The sequence below is a fragment of the Ornithorhynchus anatinus genome, chromosome 4, assembly GCF_004115215.2.
Source record: "Ornithorhynchus anatinus isolate Pmale09 chromosome 4, mOrnAna1.pri.v4, whole genome shotgun sequence".
NCBI lineage: Eukaryota > Metazoa > Chordata > Mammalia > Monotremata > Ornithorhynchidae > Ornithorhynchus > Ornithorhynchus anatinus.
The window spans coordinates 35,680,471-35,703,745 of NC_041731.1; the positions used below are offsets into that span (position 1 = coordinate 35,680,471).

Sequence of the window (23,275 nt, forward strand, 5' to 3'; positions counted from 1 at the left end):
AAGGTTGGGTAGCTCAGCTAGTTCTTCTAGCCTTACAAATCTCTTCCATTAGACTGTAAGATCCTCGAAAGCAGAGGTAACGTCTTGCAGTATATGTCCTTTTTCACCTCAACACTTGGTCCCACGTTCTGCTCAGAGTGGGCTCTCATGTAGAACTGACTAAATGAGTATTCTGTATCACAAAACCTCAGAATCACTTTTCATTCATTCATTCAATCACATTTACTGAGCGCTTACTGTGTGCACAGCCCTGTACTAAGCACTTGGGAAAGTACGATACAACAATAAACAGTGACATTCCCTACCCACAACATGCTTAAAGTCTACAGCGGGGGAGACAGGCAACGATACAAATAAATAAAATTGCCTAGTGAAAATTTAACTTTGCCCCTTCTTAGTTCTTAAAAAACAACAACTCACAATCAGAACAATCCCCAAATTCTCAATATCACAAGCCTGAGTGAATAGTTCTTTTAAAGGTTTCCAGCCGAGAAAGTATAAATTTAGCCCAGTGAGTGAATCAGCTTTTCTTAGAAACTATCAAACCTACAGACGTTCCCAATGTGAGATAGCTTTCTTCTTTTTTTTGAAAAGGGCAATGAAACCGATGCCATCAGGCTAATGGGAGCCCTAGCCAGAGTGGCCCTTTTGGATTAAGTTACCGTAGACACGAATCAACTGCTAGCACGAGTTCTTATTTAAGGCACACCCAATTCTGGCCCAAATCACAGAGTGTAACCATCAGCAAAAGAGTTCAATGATGAAGAGATTCAGGTATTTTGGGGAGCTCAAAACAGACTGACAGGCACCAGCTCACTTACGCAGCAAGCTTTTCATGTGTCTGCACTTTGTCTTTCCATAAAACAAATGGGACCTCAGGGCACGATGGTAAGGGTACAAACTAATACGTCAATGTTCACTTATCAGGAAGAACCTGACAGTGGGTAGTTATGCTTGCCAATTAGGTCTTGAAAATAATAGCAGTATATTCCATCATCTTGTGCACTGCTCTACTTCCGTCCTTGAAAAATTCCTTTCTCTCTCTCTAAAATGGGATTGACTGTTTTGTGGCAAAGCGATGACAATTATTTAATTTGCCTTGACCCATAAAGAGTGTAGTCTCCAAATGGTTTTAACCATTTCGCAGCTTCCGTAAACGGACTTCGATATGAACAAAATGAAACGGGTCATCTGTCGAAGTAAAGATATTACAGTATGTAACAGCAAGCACAGAAGCAATTAAATTCGTTTGTGAGAGGAAGAAAGAGTTCACTGGAGCAGAGTAGGAGGTAAAACCTGAAAAACGCATTCTTTTCTTCATCTGTATACAATTGGAAGCTTTCTTTTTTTGAATTTCATCTCATTTTCTACCAGAAATTTTGCTTTATCAAGCACTGAATCTGAACAATGATGTTTCCTGAAGCAGCAGGACTCCTAATTGTAACACAGGACACTACTAGATTTGCTACACAAATATAAATATGATTTCAGAATTGTCAGCTAGGACTAGAATTTTGTTACTATGTGACATTCAATTTCACACCTGGTATAAACAATTGCTCATGCATAGCAATTGTTCCAAGTTCAGGTTTTAAGGGGAAAGTACCATTTTGAGACATGGTTAAATGAAATCTATTTGTAGGCTTTTAATTTCTGCCTAAGGCAATGGTGATGAATATTTAAAAACTCTTAAAAGGCTACCCAGTACATTCATAGGGGTATGTTTTCTTTTTTTACATTTATCCATCTCATCAAATATTTTATCTTCCTTTCAATCATCTCCTTCAGGTTACTCCTCTCCAGTCCTGACCTCGCTCCTCCTCGGCAATCTTGGATTTCCTCCTGACTTCAGGATAATTCTACTTGGATGTCCTGCCAACCATTCAGGTTTAACATGTCCAGAACAGAATTTCGTATCTTTCCACCCAAGCCTTGTCTTCCTTGTCTTTCCATTCGCTGTAGACACCACCACTACCCTTCCTGTCTCCCAAGCCCATAACCTTTGTCCTCTCTCTGGCCTGGAACTCCTTCATATCGGACAGGCCATCACTCTCTCCACCTTCAAAGCCTTAGTAAAATCACAACCCCTCTAAGAGGCCTTCCCCAAGTACACCTTCATTCATTCATTCAAGCGTACTTATTGAGCGCTAACTGTGTGCGGAGCACTGTACTAAGCGCTTGGGAGAATACATTATAACAACAGACACATTCCTGCTCACAATGAACTCAGAGTCTAGAGGGGGAGACAGATATTAATATCAACAAATAAATCCATAGATAAATAAATGACAGTTATATACAGATATATATAGATATATCTCCTTTTATATACAGATATATATAGATATATCTCCCCACTCTCTGGGGGAGTGGGTTTTCTGACTCCTCACCGCTCAGGCAGGTCTGACTGAAATCAAACCACCACCACAGACACTCAACTCAATGCTCTAAATGTTCGCGAGCCCTCTTCCTGCTCCTCCTCAGCAGCACAGGGCCCTGGGATGGAGTTGGGCTGGGCGGCATCTCTCTCTATCTCTTTTTTTTCAAATGGTATTTCTTAAGGGCTTATCCAGGCACTGTACTTAGGTTGGACACAGTCCATGTCCCACATGGGATGCACCATCTTAATCCCCATTTTATAGATGACGAAACTGAGGCACAGAGAAGTGACTTGCTTAAGGTCACACAGCAGACATACAGTGGGATTAAAACCCAGGTTCTCTGACTCCCAGACCCGTGCTCTTTCCATTAGGTCACCCTGCTTCTCACTCAACCCATAAGCTTCTTGTCAATACATGGCCTGAGAATGCCGTGAAGCAAAAATTAAAAATCGCAACTCTAGGAACACAGAAAAGCCAGCCCCGCCCAGACTCACTGCTTGTGATTTCTTGTTCTTTATTTTTCACTAAGTTCAGTTAAACTGTTTGACTTTTTTCCCACAATTTCAATGGGCTCTCAGATCATTTTATAAAAGTGGCTTGGGTTTTTGCATGAGAAAAATATATGGAAGTTTATTACCATGTTAAACCTAAACTTCCCTCCTAGTCATTAGCAATGTGTATTTTTAGCATCTAAAAATTTGCATCTCAGACAGATATGTAAATATTTAGCCCCATTCTTTTGAGAGTTGTTAGTTTTCATTTCCTATCATACATGGGTATATATTTTCTCTAATAGACAGTCTAATTATATTGGATATTTTTGTTCCCCACAATATTTTGCTTCTATTCTTCTGATAGGATTAAATTCAATAGTGCCAATAATCTAATAGAAGTACATTTCAACGATTAAAATTAGCACACATTGCTCCCTTTGGGGCATTTTACAAACAAGAATCATTATCCACATGATCCAAATGGAAAATCCAAGGCAGATGAATCCAGAAACCAATAACATAACTCAAGGTCAAAGTAAGTCAATGGAGGAATTGGGGGACATTCCCTGAAATTCTTTCTTTCTGGTCCTGTCGTGTAATTATTAAAAGCAACTGGGCAAAGAGATAGGCCCCTGCACACCCAGGTGGATAAGGTTAGGAATCTTCCCTTTTCCAGAACGATACCAGCTCCTGCAGGAAAGCTCTTCCTTTCATTCTCAAACTTCTCCTAATATCTGCCCTCAGAAAAATTACCTTCCTTCATCTTTCCTCCCATCCCAACAGCACATATGTATATATCTGTCATTTATTTGTTTATGTACATTAGTATCTGTCTCCCCCTCTAAACTGTAAGCTCGTTGTGGGCAAGGAATGAGTCTGTTTGTTGTTGTACACTCCCAAGTGCTTAGTAATAATAATAATGATGATGATGATGATGATGGCATTTGTTAAGTGCTTACTATGTACCAAGCACTGTTCTAAGCGCTGGGGGGGTATAAGGTAAACAGGTTGTCCCATGAGGGGCTCACAGTCTTAATCCCCATTTTACAGATGAGGTAACTGAGGCACAGAGAAGTTAAGTGACTTTGCAATGAGTGCACAATAAGTATGCCTGAAATGAATGGACGGATATTTCTCTAAACCTTGACCCTCCTCCTTTCCAGGCTCAGATCTCTGTTTCCAGTATTCATCCAACTGGTATTCTGACCCCAACTGAAACTAAATAGTCATTCATTCAATAGTATTTATTGAGCGCTTACTATGTGCAGAGCTTGGAATGTACAATTCGGCAACAGATAGAGACAATCCCTGCTCAATGACGGGCTCACTGTCTAAACAGGGGAGACAGACAGCAAAGCAAAACAGAACAAAATAAAAACAAGACAGCATCAAGAAAAATAGAATCAAGGGGATGTACACCTCATTAACAAAATAAATAGGGTAATAGATAATATATACAAATGAGCACAGTGCTGAGGGGAGGGGAAGGGGGAGGAGGAGCAGAGGGAAAAGGGGGTAGCTCAGTCTGGGAAGGCCTCTTGGAGGAGTTGAGCTTTCAGTAGGGCTTTGAAGAGGGGAAGAGAGTTAGTATGGCAGACGTGAGGAGGGAGGGCATTCCAGGACAGCGGTAGGACGTGGGCCAGGGGTCGACGGCGGGATAGCCATGAACGGGGGACAGTGAGGAGGTGAGCGGCAGAGGAGCGGAGTGTACAGGGTGGGCAGTAGAAAGAGAGAAGGGAGGTGAGGTAGGAGGGGGCAAGGTGATGAAGAGCTTTGAAGCCAAGAGTGAGGAGTTTTTGTTTCGTGCGGAGGTTGACAGGCAACCACTGGAGGATTTTAAGGAGGGGAGTGACATGCCCAGAGCGTTTCTGCAGGAAGATGATCCGGGCAGCGGAATGAAGAATAGACTGGAATGGGGAGAGACAGGAGGAAGGGAGATCTGAGAGGAGGCTGACGCATAATCCAGTTGGGATATTATGAGAGCTTGTACCAGCACGATCGCCATTTGGATGGAGAGGAAAGGGCCGATCTTGGCAATATTGTGCAGGTGAGACCGGCAGGTGTTGGTGATGGATTGGATGTGTGGAGTGAATGAGAGAGCCGAGTCAAGGATGACACCAAGGTTGCGGGCCTGAGAGACGGGAAGGATGGTCGTGCCGTCCACAGTGACAGGGAAGTCAGGGAGAGGACAGGGTTTGGGAGGGAAGATAAGGAGCTCAGTTTTAGACATGTGTTCAGTTTAAGACATGTAGCAAAGAGAAAATCATGTTTCGTCTCTTGTCTTGATGGTACCCAACTCCACCATCACCATAAGCAGGGCCACTAACTACCTGTTTTTCAAGCTCCAAACTTGGGGGTAAGCTTTGGCGCATCTATTTTTTTCCCACTGAATGCACCCGGGAAAGTGCCGTGGCTTAGTGGGAAGAGCCCGGGCCTGGGAGTCAGAAGGATCTGGATTCCGATCCCGGATCCCCACTTGTCTGCTGTGTGACCTTGGGCAGGTTGCTTCACTTCTTTGTGCCTCATCTGACTCCCAAGCCCAAGCTCTTTGTGTCTCATCTGTAAAATGGGGATTGAGACTGTGAGCCCCACGTGGGACAGGAATTGTATCCAACTCATTTGGTTGTATCTACCCCAGCAATTAGTACAGTGCCTGGCATAAAGTAAGGGCTTATAAATACCATAATCGTTATTATTATTATTAAAGGGCTTACTAAGTACCATGGGTTCGAATCCTGATTTTGCCACTTGTCAGCTGTGTGACTGGACAAGTCACTTAACTTCTCTGTGCCTCAGTTACCTCATCTGTAAAATGGGCATTAAGATTGTGAGCCCCACGTGGGACAACCTGATTACCCTGTATCTACCCTAGCACTTAGAACAGAAAGCACTTGACAAACACCAACATTATTATTACCATAATTATTATTACTATCATCATCATCTAGACTGTAAACCCACTGTGGGCAGGGAACATGCCTGACCAGTCTACTGTACTGTGCTCTCCCAAGCACTTAGAACGGTGCTCTGCACCCAGTAAGCACTCAATAAATATGACTGATTGATCAGCATTTGGGCAGCAGCATGGATTACGGACCAAAGCGGGGAGACACCGAAGGCAAGGAAACCGGTGAGGAGACAAACACGTGAGTTAGCTCCTTGACGGCTGAACTCAAATCTACCTACTCTTACTGTGGGCAGAGCCCTTAGAGAAGCAACGTGGCTCAGTGGAAAGAGCACGGGCTTTGGAGTCAGAGGTCATGGGTTTGAATCCCGGCTCGGCCACTTGTCAGCTATGTGACTTTGGGCAAGTCACTTAACTTCTCGGTGCCTCAGTTACCTCATCTGTAAAATGGGGATGAAGACTGTGAGCCCCACGTGGGACAACCTGATTCCCGTGTCTACCCCAGCACTTAGAACAGTGCTCGGCACATAGTAAGCGCTTAACAAATACCAATATTATTATTATTATTAGTACAGTGCTCTGCACCCAGGGAGTGCTCAATAAATACCGCTTATTGATTAGGCTGTAATAAACTCGATAGATGGTGTTTTCTCTCAGCTAACTCTACAAACCGTTAAATTAAATCCCGGGGAAGAAAGAGATCTGAATTGGATGATGTGAGCTGCTTGGAGACGTGACTTTGTCGACTGGGATTCCAGCCCTCGCTCAAGTGTATACCCCGAAAAGACACCTCTTCAAACATCAAAAAGCTCCGTGCCCTTTCCCCTACTACCCCACTTTGGAGAGTCTTCCCCAAGTGTGAGGAGGAGGGTTAGATTTGAAAACAGAAAACTGTTCTTTTTGCATTTTCAAAACCTGCCAGCCAATTTCTTGGAAAACAGATAGGATTTCTGCCACGACACTCTCCTCCCGGCACAAGCTGCTAATCATCAGATGTACAGTGATTTGATTCCCTAGACTAATCTGCAAACTGAGACACCCAAATAGTAACACTTTGCAATAATTCCCACGTGCGACTAGGAAGTACGTGAACACTGGGTAGGCGTGAATAAACATGAACACCGCACTCTCCTTCTCTTACTGTCTTTTCTCCTCCTCAGCTCCAATACCCAATCCTCTATATCAAATGGTGAGGAAGAAAGAAGCAGGATCGCCTAGCGGATGGAACGTGGACCTGAGAGTCAGAAGGACCTGAGTTCTAATCCCAGCTCCGCCACTTACCTACTGTGTGACCCTGGGCGAGTCACTTCACTTCATATGTGCTTCAGTTGCCTAATCCATAAAACGGGGATTAAGGCTGTGAGCCCCATGTGGGACACGGACTGCGTCTAACCTGATTAACTTGTAGTAAGTGCTTACCAAACATCATTAAAAAAAAGAGAAAGGTTTGAACCCGAGACCGCTTGCTGCTAGGAGCGAATGGGGACCTGAAGTCTATCCTACTTCTTTAGCCTACCAGCCACCATCCAAACAGGAAGGGACTGTCCACTCTTCTACTACTGACTTCAAAATAGTGAATTTTAACTTGCAAATCTGAATTTTAAATTGTATACCAAGGGTTGATTTTTTTTCCTCTGTTCCTGTCCTTCTCACCCACCTTTAATAATAATAATGACGGCATTTGTTAAGCCCTTACTATGTGCCAAGCATTGCTCATTACACTGGAGTAGAAACAATGTCAACAGGTTGTCCTACATGGGGCTCATAGTCTTACTCTCCATTTTCCGGATGAGGTAACTGAGGCAAAGAGAATTTAGGTGACTTGCCCAACATCACACAGCAGACTAGTCGCGGAGCCGGGATCAGAACCCATGACCACCTCTGACTCCCAAGCCCAGCCTCTTTCCACTAAGCCACACTGCTTCTCGTGATTCTCATTTAAGATATGACCCTCAGCCCACGATCTAATTGTCTCTGATGTATTCCCTTCAGCAGTCTGTGCAGTACTCACACACAGTGCAACTGCGTAATAAATGACTCGGGCGGGGGACGATACGGAGGAGGATGATATGAATGGGTGGGAAAATAAGAACCTACACTTGACCTGCTCTGACTGCCGGAGAGCGAGCATCACGGTTACCCCGCAATTTGGAAGGAGGTAATAATAATAATAATCTTGGTATTTGTTAAGCGCTTACTATGTGCAGAGCACTGTTCTAAGCGCTGGGGTAGATACAGGATAATCAGGTTGCCCCACGTGAGGCTCACAGTTAATCCCCATTTTACAGATGAGGTAACTGAGGCACAGAGAAGTTAAGTGACTCGCCCGCAGTCACACAGCTGATAAGTGGCAGAGCCGGGAGTCGAACCCATGACCTCTGACTCCGAAGCCCAGGCTCTTTCCACTGAGCCACGCTGCTTCCAGAAGGTAGTACTTCTGTTCTCTAGCGCTACATATGACAAAGTCTTTATATGCAGAAATAACCACTGGTAATTCAACTCACCCTCATAAACTTAAAGATTTACCAATACCTTCAAAATATGAGAGAATCAGGCACATCACTACTATGATTAAGAGGAATTTATTATGGCTTACCTTACCCCCAAACAGAAATCCAACTAGCCAAGAAATGAACTTTGAGATGAAAATAACGTATAACTACAGAGAAGATCCCTATGCTACTTGGGTGCCTACAATTGCTCATAAAAATCTCAATTCTAAGCAGTGCCAAAAAAAACATTTACAAAGGAATAAGAAGGCCCGACGATGAGGCACATTAAGATGAAATTTAATGTTTTCCTCTGGCTAGTATGCCGGCTACTACCCTCGCCGATTTATATCGATCCCTCAATCATATTTATTGGGTGCTTACTGGGTGCAGAGCACTGTACTAAGCGCTTTGGAGAGTTCAAGGAAACAGAGTTAGTAGACGCGTTCCCTGTCCACAACAAGCTTAAAGTCTAGAATGGGAGACAGACAATACAGGAATGTACTTCAGTGCTGCGTGGCTGGAGGAGGGGGTGAATATTGATAACAATAATAATAATGGCATTTGTTAAGCACTTACTATGTGCCAAGCACGGTTCTAAGCACGGGGGTAGATACAAGGTAATCAGGTTGTCCCACGTGGGGCTCACAGTCTTAATCCCCATTTGACAGATGAGGTAACTGGGGCACAGGGAAGTTAAGTGACTTGCCCAGAGTCACACAGCTGATAAGTACCAGAGCCGGGATAGAACCCATGACCTCTGCCTCCCAAGCCCATGCTCTTTCCACTAAGCTACGCTGCCTCAGACCCAAAAACCACCCCCCCCCCCCGCCAAATAAAACCACACACACCTAGTTACACATAAATCAGGCTGTCCCCAAAGCTATCATTTCCCAAAAATATTTACTACTGAACCAGGATTTCACTGCCCCTTCCAGAGGAAATACTTCATTTGATGCCTGAGACGTCAGATGTCTGAAGTGCCACTCCATCATTACGATGCGTTCAATGTTTCCCTGTTAGTCCACCTCCAAGCTTAATTCTTTTCTGGTTCTGGGCTTGTGTTGATTGGCTTCAATACCTGGCACGTGTCTACCTATGTGTGTGATTCTGCACATTGCAGGACCTAAGGATCAAGAGGGGTGGTATGAAGGGGAGGACCAGAAGTGTAACAAATGAGTGGAACTACAAAAAACAAGAAGCCGCTCGGCCTAGTGAATAGAGCATGGACCTGGGAGTGAGAAGGACCTGGGTTGTAAGCCTGGCTCTGCCACTCGTTTGCTGTGTGACCTTGGGCAAGTCACTCAGCTCTTCTGTGCCTCAGGTACCTCACCCGTAAAATGGGGGTGAAGACTGTGAGCCTTATGTGGGCAAGGATTGGGTCCTACCTGATTACTCTGTATCGACCCCATCGCTTAGAACGGTGCCTGGCACGTAGTAAGCGCTTAACAAATACCACAAAAAAGCCCTTAATCTCGCTTTTTCTAGAAGAGTAGCTGCAGCAAATCCCAATTCCCCCTCCATAAACACTAGATTCCCTGAGAGTAAGGGTCTCTGCTAAGTTGTTCACTGTAAATATAAAAGAAGTACTGAACATCCAGAAGGAAGCTCAGTTGTCGCTGGTGGTAATTTGGGAAGAGAAGCGGGAACTAGATGTTTGGATTTACTTATTTTAATTATATTCTCACTATTTTTGCCAAAGTATCTAGAGACCATTAGAAAAAAGGAAAATGATCTGTTTATTACATAATGCCTATGGAACTCCTTTACTGATGACATTTTTATGGAACTACAGTCCCTGGGCTCACTTAGCTTTCAGAATTCTTCTCATCTTTATTCTTCTACTCTTATAATTCTTATGTTCTTATATTCTCCATCTACCACCACCCCTCGGAGAACTCATTCGTTCCCACGCCTTCAACTGCCACCCCTATGCGGATAATACCCAAATCTACATCTCCAGCCCTGATCTCTCTCCCTCTCTACAGGCTCACATTTCCTCTTGCCTTCAAGACACCTCTACTTGGATGTCCTCCCGTCACTCGACCTTAACATGTCCAAAACAGAATTCCTTAACTTCCCACCCAAACCCTGTCTCCCCTGACTTTCCCACCACCATCCTTCCTGTCTCACAAGCCCGTAACCTGGGCGTTACCTTTCACTCCTCTCATTCAACTCACATATTCAATCCATCACGGAATCCTGTCGGTCCCATCTTCACAACATCGATAAAATCCACCCTTTTCTCGCCATCCAAATTGCTACTATGTTCATCCTATCCTGCCTGGATTACTGCATCGGCCTTCTCACTGACCTTCCAGCCTTCCTGCCTTTCCCAACTCCAGTCCATACTTCACTCTGCTGCATGGATCATTTTTCTATAGAAATGCTCAGGACATGTCACCCCACTCCTCAAAATACTCCAGTGGTTGCCCATCCACCTCCGCATCAAACTAAAACTCCCCACCACTGGCTTTAAAGCAGTCCATCACCTTGCTCCCTCCTACCTCACCCCCTTACTCTCCTTCTACAACCCAGCCCTCACACTTTGCTCCTCTAATGCTAACCTTCTCACTGTGCTTCGATCTCACTACCAATATTCACAAGCTCAACCCCGTTCTGGATATACAGTGGGCTACTGTACAATGCTTACTTGAGCAGTAGTCCATGGCAAAACCAGAAAGTACTAGGATAGAGAAAGAGTGAGGATGATTCCTTTCAAAAAAAAGCAACTAAGAGTTCTAGGCAATTTAACATTTTAACACAAACACTAGGACAGTATTCCAGAGTTGTACCAAAGCAAGGAAAGCTACATGGTTCACTGCTGTGTTTCTCTAGAAACTACTCTGATGCTAAGTGATGGGTTGGGAAATGCTTAAAATGCTATCGGATAGCTTAGGAAAAATGGAACCCTGACTACTCCCCAGTTAGTTCTGCCACATCACACACTTTCCCTTACACTTGTTGGCCAAAGCAACGTTAGGGAATTAGGGAATGTTGACCTGACGACGTGAACCCGTTTGGATATTGTGCACAATAGTGTCAGGCCGAAAAAGCCGTGACTGCGTATACGGTGTCAGAACGAGTGATTCTTACAGGACAGGTTTTCCTTCCTGTGGAGTTTTGTGAGAATGCAAACCCCTTGTCATAGGAAAAGATGGTGTGCAGTAACTTAGGGTGCAAATTCCTCAGGATCTAAAAGTAATGAACACCAGAAAGAAATCACGGGACCTGGGTCATATGGCTAAAAGACCAAGAGGTGAGGGAACAGGTCTACCAACTCTGCTGTATTGTACTCTCCCAAGGGCTTACTACAGTGTTCTGCACATAGTAAGTGCTAAATAAATACCATTTGTTATTTCTTGTGTGTGAGCCAGAGACTTGAGGAGTACCTTAACTTATTTGGCTGGCGGCAGTTCTTAAATTTGGGCTGAAATTTACAATCCCAATCAACCGGCTCTGAAAACCACTAAAAGGAGTTTATCTTCATACAACGAGACTTCATATTCCATGTGAGGGTGAACAGGGCAAGTTCTAAGACAGCATTCAGTCTTGGAAATGGAGGTGTTCTGATCTCTGAAAATCTCCCTTTTCACATTCCCTTTCATAGTGGCAAGAGCACGGACTTGGGAGTCTGAGGACATGGAATCTAATCCCAGTTCTGCTACTTGTCTGCTGTGTGATCTTGGGCAAGTCACTTCACTTTTCTGGGCTTCAGTTACCTCATCTGTAAAATGGGGATTAAGACTGTGAGCTCCATATGGGACAGGGACTGAGTCCAACCAGATTAGCTTTTATCTACCCCAGCTCTTAGAACAATGTTTGGCACATAGTAATGCTTAATAAATCTTATTATTATCATTGCTATTATTATTCGCCTTCTAGGAGATGGGAAAGATGCAGGTACCGAGGGACTAGGCACCTCATCCAGAATAGCTCGTTGTAAGCAGGGAATGCTTCTGTCTATTGTTTTATCGGACTCGCTCAAGTGCTTAGTACAGTGCTTTTCACACAGTAAGCGCTCAATAAGTACAATTAAATGAACGACAAATTCAGCACTGGACACCACCATTCACTGAACTGTGGTAGTGCTTTTCAGCACATTCATTTACAAGTACAAATTCATCAGTATTTTAAGGATGATGTGACCAACGTGATCACAGCAATGAACAAAATGAACACGGAATCGTGTAAAAGTTATAGCTGTAAAACACATCTTTCCTATTGAGGAAAGATTGCTTTTCTTCTGATGCTATCAAAAATACACGAAACAAATAAAGAATGCATTTCAGATTTAATGAACTAAAAAGAATTCAGGGTAACCTGGATTTTAATCAAGTACATTGAAATTCTTTGTGGAGAATAAAAATCTTCCTCCTTCTGAAATATTGCGGCAAGCTTAGCAGTAGATACAAATCAACTTGAAAGGCCAGATTGCTAATATAAAAGATGAAAATTTCTTCTCATTTTGCTTTTTTTTTAAAAAAAAGGTCCTATTGAGATGTATTTGGAAGGGGAAAATAATAAATCATGAGATGACCCAGCGCTGTAGGATCTGGAAACCTCAGGCTACAACTGTAGGGTCCAGAATGGCTGTTACTTCTGACCCCAGAAGACTGGGTTGACTTGAGGTGTGAGCCCAAATTGTCTGTCCCAAGAATTTCTGAATTTTAAATCCCGGCAGGTCCCTTCTGCAACTTTGGACAGATCAAAGCTACTCTGCAAAGCTTCTTATTTTAACAACAACAAAAAAATGGGCACGATAGTCAATTTTCTGAGAATTCATGTCCATGCTAACTCTGGCTCTCCCCCTCTTCACCAACCCCTGCCTGCGCCAGATCTATGAACTGCTCTACCTCCAAGTCCCCACAATAAGACCTGGACTTTTTAAACCATTAACATTTTCTACCACCTAGCATAGCAGCTTGACTCCCCATTGCAAGGCAAACATTAAACCTCCCTACTTCTCCACACTTACTCTGTCTCTACTTGACTAACCTAAATTATGAGTACATTTCTACGATGGGGGTACCAAAGGATCTTCGTTCTCCAACTAAAAAACAAAGACACATAACCAAAGTACATGAAATGTTCTGGAGTAGTGTTATGATATCTAAAAAAAGCCACTGGAAGAGAGTTAGAATTTTATTACAAAGTATGGCCTAGTGGAAAGAGCACAGGGCTGGGTGTCAGAAGACCTGGGTTCTAATTCTGGCTCTGCCACTTGTCTGCTGTGTGACCTTGGACAAGCCACTTCACTCCTCTATGCCTCAGTTACCTTATCTGTAAAATAGGGATTAAGACTGTGAGCCCCATTAGGACATGGACTCTGTGCAACCTGATTAGCTGGTGTCTACTCCAGCACTTAGTATAGTGCCTGGCACATAGTAATTGCTTAACATATACCATAAAAAAAAAAGGAGATGAAAAACAAGCGCCGAACCAAGACACCAAAAAAGAAACTGCTCAGGCAGCAGTTTGACTTTAATAATCAACAGTACAAATCCACCGTGTCTACTAGTTCTCTTTTGAAGGTTGGCAGAAGCTCTTTTGTCTCCTATAGATTCAGTTCTTCTCCTTGGTCAGAGGTCAGTCAAGACTTTACCTCCTTTGATGCTGCTAGCCTGTTACTGGCAGGCTTGTAAAAACTTGTGAAGTTTTTTTATGGATCTACTAACTACAAAACCCCAGTAAAATGGTCTAGGCCAAATCAAGTTCACTGAAAAAGGACAACATAAAAGCAGTTGAAGTGCAACCGACTCTAAGGATAATGTTGCCAAAAGAGTGCAAAATATTTGCTGATGTGATCTAATGGGATGTCACCTGCCACATTGGCAGGAAATGCAACTGTTGTTGGACTTTAAACACAACATGTACATAAAATAGGAAACTTTCTAAAATCATTTTCTTATCCACTAGAAAGTTAGGAAGCCAAAAAAAAAAGCCCACTTAACCAAACAGTTCAGGTTCTTTACATTTTCTGTGGTGCTGAAAAAAGCGAAAGGAGAACAGAGAGCCTAAATATGACTGATGTTAATAAATGAGCTTTTTGGTATTGGAAGATATTGGAAACTGATCTCTTCCTTATTAATACTATTCCCCATCATGGACAGAAAAGATTTCTCCAAGTTCTAAAATGCAAACAATATTTTAATCTTTAATTATATTCTCCAATTTTTACTCTTCTGGAAGGAGCATAAAACAAGACCCAGGGATTATTTCTTTATTACACGGCCTCTCAGTGGTATTTAATGAATATTGTTACTTAATACTCGCCAGTAGGGGAAAGCAGGACGTAGTGCATGTTTCCTGAAGTTTCGATGACTTTTCCAATGCCTGAAAAGTTACAGTCACAGAGTTAGCTCCTTTCTTCTTAGGCAGTGTTAACGGAGGTGAAAAATCGACAAAGTATAACAGGTGGAAATTCAAAGCTTGTGGGTCCTCTCCTCATGAAGACGGTCCTTTCTAGTGAGACGCAGCTTGCTCTGACCTCTGGTTACTATCTGAGTATTAAAGGATATTACTACTGAAGGGGAATCTGGAATTTTTAAACGAATTAACTTCCAAGCCGCCAACTTTCCACCAGAGAAGAATGTGCTGACCACAGGAACCAGCCCACCGTTTCTTCCACAGCCTGACTTTGTAATCTAGGCCGGTGGTATCGAAAAGTGCAACTCCATCCATGTAAGGCAGGTCTAATTAACAAGTACCACACGGACTGACACGACATTATGCCCACGGTCCCGCATGGAAAATTCCTTACTAATAATAATTACGGCATTTGTTAAGCACTTACTATGTGTCAGGCACTTTACTAAGTGCTGGGGTGGATACGAGCAAATCGAGCTGGGCACAGTCCCTGTCCCACGTGGGGCTCACAGTCTCAGCTCCCGTTTTACAGATGAGGCAATTAAGGCACAGAGAAGTGAAGTGATTAGCCCAAGATCACACAGCAGACAAGTGGCAGAGCTGGGATTAGAACCCGCGACCTCCTGACTCCTAGGCCCGTGCTCTATCCGCTATGCCATGCTGCTACATGCTGCATGTGGTAAACACTCAATAAATATGACTGATTGCCTCCCCATTCTTGTTAAAATGCTACTGTAATGAAAATTCTAAAAAGCTCAGGAAGAAATGTGGTGCAAATGTGGTCCACTTGCAGAGGCGAAGTTTGGCTCGTGGGCCTCGCTGTGGCAGGGATTTGCTGCCTTTACTTCGGGTTGAACACAATCTAGGAGATACCAGCTTGTCACCAAACTAGAGAAGGGTGCCTGGGAGCTCTGCTACATCCTTCGTGATTGTTCACATTAAGCAAATACAGACAAGACCAGGCTTTACCATTCAAGAACAGAAACAGCACTTTTCAGATGTCTTGGACGGATTCCAGTTGAAAAGTTCCCCAGGACTACGTTTAATTTCAAGTCAATGATCTTTGGAATTAGAATACCTGGCCATAACATATAATGAGCTTCTTTCACTTTATTTCCATAAACTAAACTAATGCCTGCACCTGAGGCATATTTAAAGGTTGTTTAAGCATTGTTTAACGTAATCATATTTATAGAGAGAATGGGCACAGGGGCCTCCAGCTTGTTTTATACACCTCCCATTATCTTGGTCCTTTCCTGAAGTACAAGGGTTTCCTGGGGTTTTGGGCCGATGACACTAGTAATGGCTGTGGTGCTGTTCATTCATTTTTAGAACAAAAGAGACAAAATGGTGAAAAACCCCTGCTTTCTTTCCTGTTAGCTGAAAGGCAGTAGAAAATGTGAGAACTGTGCTCTCTCAGTGTGATTCTGAAAGCCACCCTGGAGGATGGTGGTTCATCCCCAGGATGGGCAAAATGGGGACAGGAAGAAATAGCTTTAAAGTGTGAGCTGACAGAAAGAACACGGGCCTGGGAGTCAGGGGAACAGGGTCCTAATTCCTCCTTGGCCACTTGCTCGTTGTGCAAGCGTGGGCAAGCCAATTCTCCATGCCTCAGTTTCCTCACACGTGAAATGTGGATTTGAACGCCAGTTCTCTAGACTGTAAACTCTTTGTGGGCAGGGACATGGCTGCTAATTCTGTTGCAGTGTATTTCCCAAGCGCTTAGTACAGTACTCTGCACATAGTAAGCACGAATTAAATACCACTGATTAATTGATTCTCCCTCCCCCTTTAGATGGTGAGCCCCATGTGGAATAGAGACTGTGGCCAACCTGATTTATCTTCTATCTACCCCAGCATGTAGTACAGTCCTTAGCACATAGTAAGTGCTGAACAAATACCACAACTCTCATTAATACTAGGAAAACTGATATTGGAGACAGGGACCAGGCGTCCTTGCTGAAACAAAGGAGCCCCTAGTTAAGACTCTTGGGGTGGGCACCGCGGTGTAGAGAAGCAGCGTGGCGAAGTGGATAGAGCACTGGGAGTCAGAAGGTCAGGAGTGCTAATCCCGGTTCCACCACTTGTCTGCTGTGTGACCTTGGGCCAGTCACTTAACTTCTCTATGCTTCAGTTACCTGATCTTTAAAAAAATGGGGATTAAGAGTGAGAGCTCAATGTGGGACAGGGACTTTGTCCAACCTGGTTAACTCGTATCTACCCCAGTGCTTAAAATAGTGCTTGGAACATAGTAAACGCTTAACAAGTACCACAATTATTAGAATCTGTAGCAGAGATTAGGAAGGCACAGAGATGAAATCCTGAGCATCAGTGAAGGCAAAGCAAAGTCTAAGGCTGGAATCCAAGGCAGAACTAAAAGCAAGATCCTGGATTCCCAGGAGAAGTTATGCCTAGCAAGTTCACCCTGTACTAGAAAAGGTACAAAACTCTGATTTAGAAACAGAACCCGGGCATCCCTTCCTTTCCTTGCATTCACGGACTTGCATTCACGAATAAATGCATTCATTTATTCATTCAATCATATTTATTAAGCACTTATTGTGTGCAGAGCACTGTATTAAGCACTTGGGAAAGTACAACACAGCAATAAAAAGTGACAATCCTTGCCCAGAACAAGCTGCAGCTCAGGACTCCGGTGGGAGGCAAGTTCTTTTCAGCCCAACCCAAGTCCACGACGGGGGCTGCAGGGACTACGGCAGAGTATTCAGGGGATGAAATATCTGAGAGCTGGGCCTGTGTTCACCATAGTACAATTTCAAATCAACACACGATGCTATGACATGCACTATAAAGTCGGTTATATAATCCAAGAAGTCACAAACAAATTGGACTAATTAGGCCTGCTATGTATTAAGTCCAGAGATGGCTAAATTTTTAGAAATGTTAATTCCAGTATACAAATTACAGATCAATTAAAAAAACAAAACACCCAGCTCTGCTCCAGACTGTCTACAATAATACTACAGCATGGAGTTACAATGTGTTTAAACATCAACTGGAGAAGCAGGCTGTCTCTGAAAATGGCACTGTCCTCTTTTAAAAGGCTTATCCAAAATGAACATTTGGGTACTGTGGAATTAAAGTAGCTTCTCTAATGCCCTCTGAATGCCCACAAATGGTAAGGCTTTGTTTGTCTCCAACAGAATTTTTGTATCCCTACAAGCTTTCTCGTGGGGGAGAAGGAGAGCGGGGACATGACTCATTAATTCTATAAATCCCTAGTCCTAAGAGACAACCTAAGAGACAACCAAAGAGAAATCAAGCCTTCAAAGTGTTCTGTACTGTTAAAGCCAACCATATTTTTCAAAGGCAACATAACCTGCAAATCCCCACCTCTCCAAGCATCCTTTACCTTGCTATGCCTATGGTCTCACTGCACCGAGGTGGAGCAGGTGGTTTGGCTTCAATAGCCTTTGTACACATCCCGCTATTGGAAGGGTGGATGCGAAAATCCATACGATTCTGTATTAGCACATCTTTTTTCTCCGCTTTAACTTTCAACCAGATCCTTCCTGACCGGATTTCCATTTCATTTGCTGTTTGATCCACTGATCAATGGTATTTATTGAGTGCTTACTATGCTCAGATCACTGGGCTAATTGCTTGGGAGAAGAAGGTTCGGCAGAAGTAGCAGACACGTTCCCTGCCCATAGTGAGGTTACAGTCTAGAGGAGCTTGACACAAAGGTGCCTACTGGCCGCTCGCGATCAATCAATGGTATTTAAAGAGCGCTTACTATGTGCAGAGCACTGGACTAAGAATTTGGGAGAGTACAAAGCTTAGAGCCTGGAAATAGCCTGGACGATACTCAGCTGGTAATTGTGGACTCTCACTGTCAAACTACATCTAGATTATATTTGAAACTGTATAATCCATAGTCTACTATTTAATAATGTTGGTATTTGTTAAGCGCTTACTATGTGCAGAGCACTGTTCTAAGCGTTGGGGTAGACACAGGGGAATCGGGTTGTCCCACGTGGGGCTCACAGTCTTAATCCCCATTTTACAGGTGAGGTAACTGAGGCACAGAGAAGTGAAGTGACTCGCCCACAGTCACACAGCTAACAAGTGGCAGAGCTGGAATTCGAACTCAGGACATCTGACTCCAAAGCCCGTGCTCTTTCCACCGAGCCACGCTGCTTCTTCTTTTATACAGGCAAAAAATCAGAGTAAAGAGCAGAAGTCAAGTTTTTCAGTGTATGCTGGCTGTTCACTATAGGAAATTTATTGTTTGTTTTAATTCTGAGGTTTAGCATGCTTTGCACTTTGGAATTAGGTCTTTTATTAGTTTATTATAAATTTGAATCTACAGTTATGAATACTTAAGAATACTGGAATTGCCTTACAGAACAAAGAGTTTCTAGGTATCCTCATGATTGTCAGACACCTGTAAATAGGTTTTAAAACCACGCAGATTAACAAGTGGTGAACAGATGGACTAAGAATTGACTTTTATCAAGAGAGAGCAACCGACACTTTTGGCATCAATCTTTAGGACCATCAGAAAAGCCTCTGCATTCCTAGCCAAAGAATTTGCTTCAGCAGAAGTGCATTTTAGGGGGGAAAAAAGAGTACATTTAGAATCTAATCTGCCAAAAATTCTGTTGCTCCAAAATCACAAAACTATTAAGCACAATGAGCTGACAAATGTTTATCAATTTTCCCTAATCTTCAAAAAGCAGACTATGGGAAAGTTGCTCTTAACTTTCTGTTCTTGCCCATCTACTTGTTTTGTTTTGTTGTCAGTCTCTCCCTCTAGACTGTGAGCCCGGTGTTGGGTAGGGATTGTCTCTGATGACGAATTATACTTTCCAACCGCTTAGTACACTGCTCTGCACACAGTAAACGCTCAATAAATATGACTGAATGAATGAATAAACAATAGCTACTATTACAACCCCTAAAAACAAGCAAGCATTTAGTACTATGTGTTGAACTCACTAAGCAGTCAATTAACGCCGTTATAATTATGGTGTCTAGTGTACTGATGCCCAACTGACTTGCTGTGACACACTGGTAAGATTTGGAAGCCAGTCCATCTGTGATGTCAATGTATATTCAGCTTGTTCTTTAACACATGTTTTCATCACACATGTGAATAGAACACTATGGCAGCATTAGGGAATGTTCTTCTGACAGCCCATCTGTCCGGAGACAACTCGACGTGGTGTCAAGAAAGAAAGATTTTGTGCAGGAAGACAGCACTGGTTAGAGCATAAGTCTAACAATCCATCTTTCCAATAAACCAAGATTCCTCAGAAGCAAAACCTCCAAATTACAGGACGACTGTCCACATTCGGCTGAATCCAAGATGGCTGCCTGTGGGAAAGAGGGACTTGGATGCCCGAAAAGGAGCATCTTGTGAGCACATCGCTCCCATCCACTTCTCTCTCTCACCCCACTCTCCCCTGCTCCGGCTCCTGGCAAGGAAGATTGGGAGTAAGAGAGATTAGGAAGAATTGTGTCAACACTCCACTTTTCATGTGGAGGGCATGCCCCGATCCAAAAAATTAAAAAATAAAAGCCTGAATATGCTGGGGTAATTTGGAGGTAATGGTTTGAATTTAGGAAACAGAGGGGAGGGAGCAGAGATCGGCTCCAGAATATGGCGGTCATGGGTCAGGTGGTTCTACCAAACACCCAACAACATAAAAAACTGCTACTTGGGACCCAGAGACACTGGGACACATGACCGTACACATGGTGCCTGCCACGAGTCCTATTCTCAAACCAAATCTCCTGGACTAGAACTCAGCGAATGTGTTCCAGGTTCAGCTCTAGCCATTTCAGGGTCCTCACAACCTCAGTTTCCTCATTTATAAAACCAGAATAGTCGCGCCGAACCAGCACTCCACCGCTTTAGAGGCTTACTCGGGAAGCAGGTGACCTTGGCCAGGATTTCTGAGTAACGAAGAGGAAAGGGCCTCTCCTGGCATTAGAGAAGAATGTATTCTATTGATTCTTCGCTTTAAATTACATGTAAGCCAGGGGGTTGCAATGTTCTGGTTTTAATAAAAAAAAAAAAAAAGAAAAGCGGTTAGTGAAATAAATAAGCAACATGCGATATCCATTCAATAAAGCGTACCCAGGTCTCCTTTAATGAAGGGATTGCATTCTTTCCAGACCCCGTGTTAGGGAAAAGTTGAGCAGTTTCAATGCCCACAAAAGGCGCACAAGCAATCCGACCCCAATCGCGCACTGGATACAAAACAGAGTCACATCTACATTCCAGCCAAAACAGGAAGGGAAAACAATGCATTACAGCGGAACTGAGTGGAGAAGGCTAAACACCTGCTATGCTTTTCTCCAGAAACATTCCTTACTTACTGAGGTGGGAGGACGAGAGTAGTGGGCTGGGCTTTTGGTCTTCGTTTCGCAGACACTCCCATCTGGTTAGCAGACCGTTTCAGAGACTGTTGATTCAAAAGGCCGGAGGCGAGACCTGCATGGTACTGCAACTAGAAAGGAAAATCAAAGAAAGAGAGGGGAAAGATCAGTTAAAATAAAACAAGGCATATTCACCTTCCACCATCAGTCAAATCAATGGTATTTACTAAACGCCTACATATTATGCACAGCACTGTATTAAGCACTTGGGGGAGTGCCGTAGGGGTGGTTGACAGGATCCCTGCACTCAAGGATCTTGCAGTCTAACGGGGTGAAAGGTGTCCAAACAAATATAATTAGGGGTAAGGGAAGGAACTGAGTATAAGGATATGTGAATAAATACTGTATTTCCTTTCCCTGGATTGATGCTCTGGAGATCCAAGTCAGTTAGGTCATGGGCTAAGACCAGGGCTACACTCCCACGGTCACAAAGAGTGGGGTGGAAATGGTAAATGCAACTGAGCCAGTTCGTTGGAAAGAATCCAAAGAGGACCTCTACTTCCGTAATTCTGTATTTCTCTTTCTGTTTGAAGATGAAGCTCCTGACTGTGAGAATATAACTGGGGGGTGATGGTCCTGCTGAGACACTTTTTAAAAAAAATGGTATTTGTTAAGCGCTTGCTATGTGCCAGGCACTGTACTAAGAACTAGGGAAAATACAAGCTAATTAGGTTGGACACAGTCCTTGTCCCAAGTGGGGCTCACAGAATTAATTACCATCTTACAGATGAGCAAACGGAGGCACAGAGCAGTGAAGTGACTTGCCCAAGGTCACACAGCCAAGTGTGGAGAAACAGTGTGGCCTAGTGGGGAGAGAACAGGCCTGGGAGTCTATTCCTAGCTTGGCCAACTCTTGGCTGTGTGACCTTAGGCAAGTCACTCAATTTCTCTGTGCCTCAGTCTTCTCAACTATAAAATCGGGATACCTGTTATAAATGATAATAATAATAATTATGGAATCTGTTAAGCACTTTCTATGTGCCAGGCACTATTCTAAGCGCTAGGGTAGATATAAGCTAATCAGGTTGGACATAGTCCCTGTCCCACATGGGGCTCACAATCCTCATTTTGCAGATAAGGTAACTGAGGCATGGAGAAGTGATGTGACTTGCCCAAGGTCACACAGCAGACAAGTGGTGGAGCCGGGACTAGAACCCATGACCTTTTGACTACCAGACCCGTGCTCTATCCACTACGCCACGCAGATGGAGGTCAGTGAGCGGAAGCTTGCCGAGACCTCAACAGCAGCAGATCTACCCCTGGGCCTCACCCATTTCGGAAACCATCTTTGAGGATCATACGCAAAGTGATTTATTAAGAATCTTGGGAAGGAAACTTGTCTCCTTTAAGGGATTCTTGGAAAAACCAAACCAAAACCGCCCCCCCAAAACCCAAAAAGAGAACAGTGGCAACAATCAAAAAGTATGGTTTGCCTGGCACTACAGACTGAAATTCCATCCACCTGTGGAAATAGAGCTGAAAATCTAATGCATGAACAACAGTTCCTTCTAAACTGTGTAGATGTAATGCTAACCCCATCCTGTGCTTTTATAGCTGTGGTATTTAGAGCAGTTTCCAATTCTGCATTTTACAATCATTATATCATGGAATGTCAAGATGCTTTTGTGATGATGAGACGTCATCTGGAAGATCTACCGCAGTTCCTTGTAATCCAACTAGATTCAGAAATGACATTACCGGACTAAATTTGGCAAATGAGTAAAATTTAGGATTTTTTTCTTAAATGAAATATAATAGTTTTTGTTTCTAACTCCCTCATTCCTGGTCATTCTTTCCCGGGGGTGAATGTATGAAAAGTTACTGCAGGAGACAGTCCTGCCATCAGAAATATATCTTCTTTCTCTGGGTGTGATGCTGATGGAAGACTAAAGGTTGAAAAGAAGGAGGAGGGCAAAAAAAGAGGGAAAGCAGCCCAGAGCTATGGACTCCAAGATACCTAAGGGGTAAGAGACCCCAAGATATCAGTTCTCCATAGGGATTTTAGGATGGCCACAGTAAACAGATTTGTAGTTGTTGGAATTCGACTTTACTACCAACCGAATCTGCCCCATTGCCAATTGAATTTTTATCACTGGTCGCCTTTCTCATCCCCCTAGTGCCCCATTTACTCATTTACTGATGTGGAGTCATTTTGAAACTGTAAAAGTTTAAAACCTGCCCTCTTTGTCTATCCCATTAGACTGTGGGTCCTTTGATGAAATGGGTGGT

At 43.4% G+C, this 23,275-nt stretch overlaps 1 protein-coding gene across 1 annotated transcript in view; it reads right to left on the reverse strand.

Moving 5' to 3' along the window:
* The window catches only part of MED27 (mediator complex subunit 27), a 201,948-nt gene that overhangs the window by 104,965 nt on the left and 73,708 nt on the right, over positions 1 to 23,275 (reverse strand). The window contains exon 3 of the mRNA XM_029062672.1: positions 20,987 to 21,117. Coding sequence (XP_028918505.1) covers positions 20,987 to 21,117 — 131 coding nt within the window. The remainder of the gene's footprint in view (positions 1 to 20,986; positions 21,118 to 23,275) is intronic.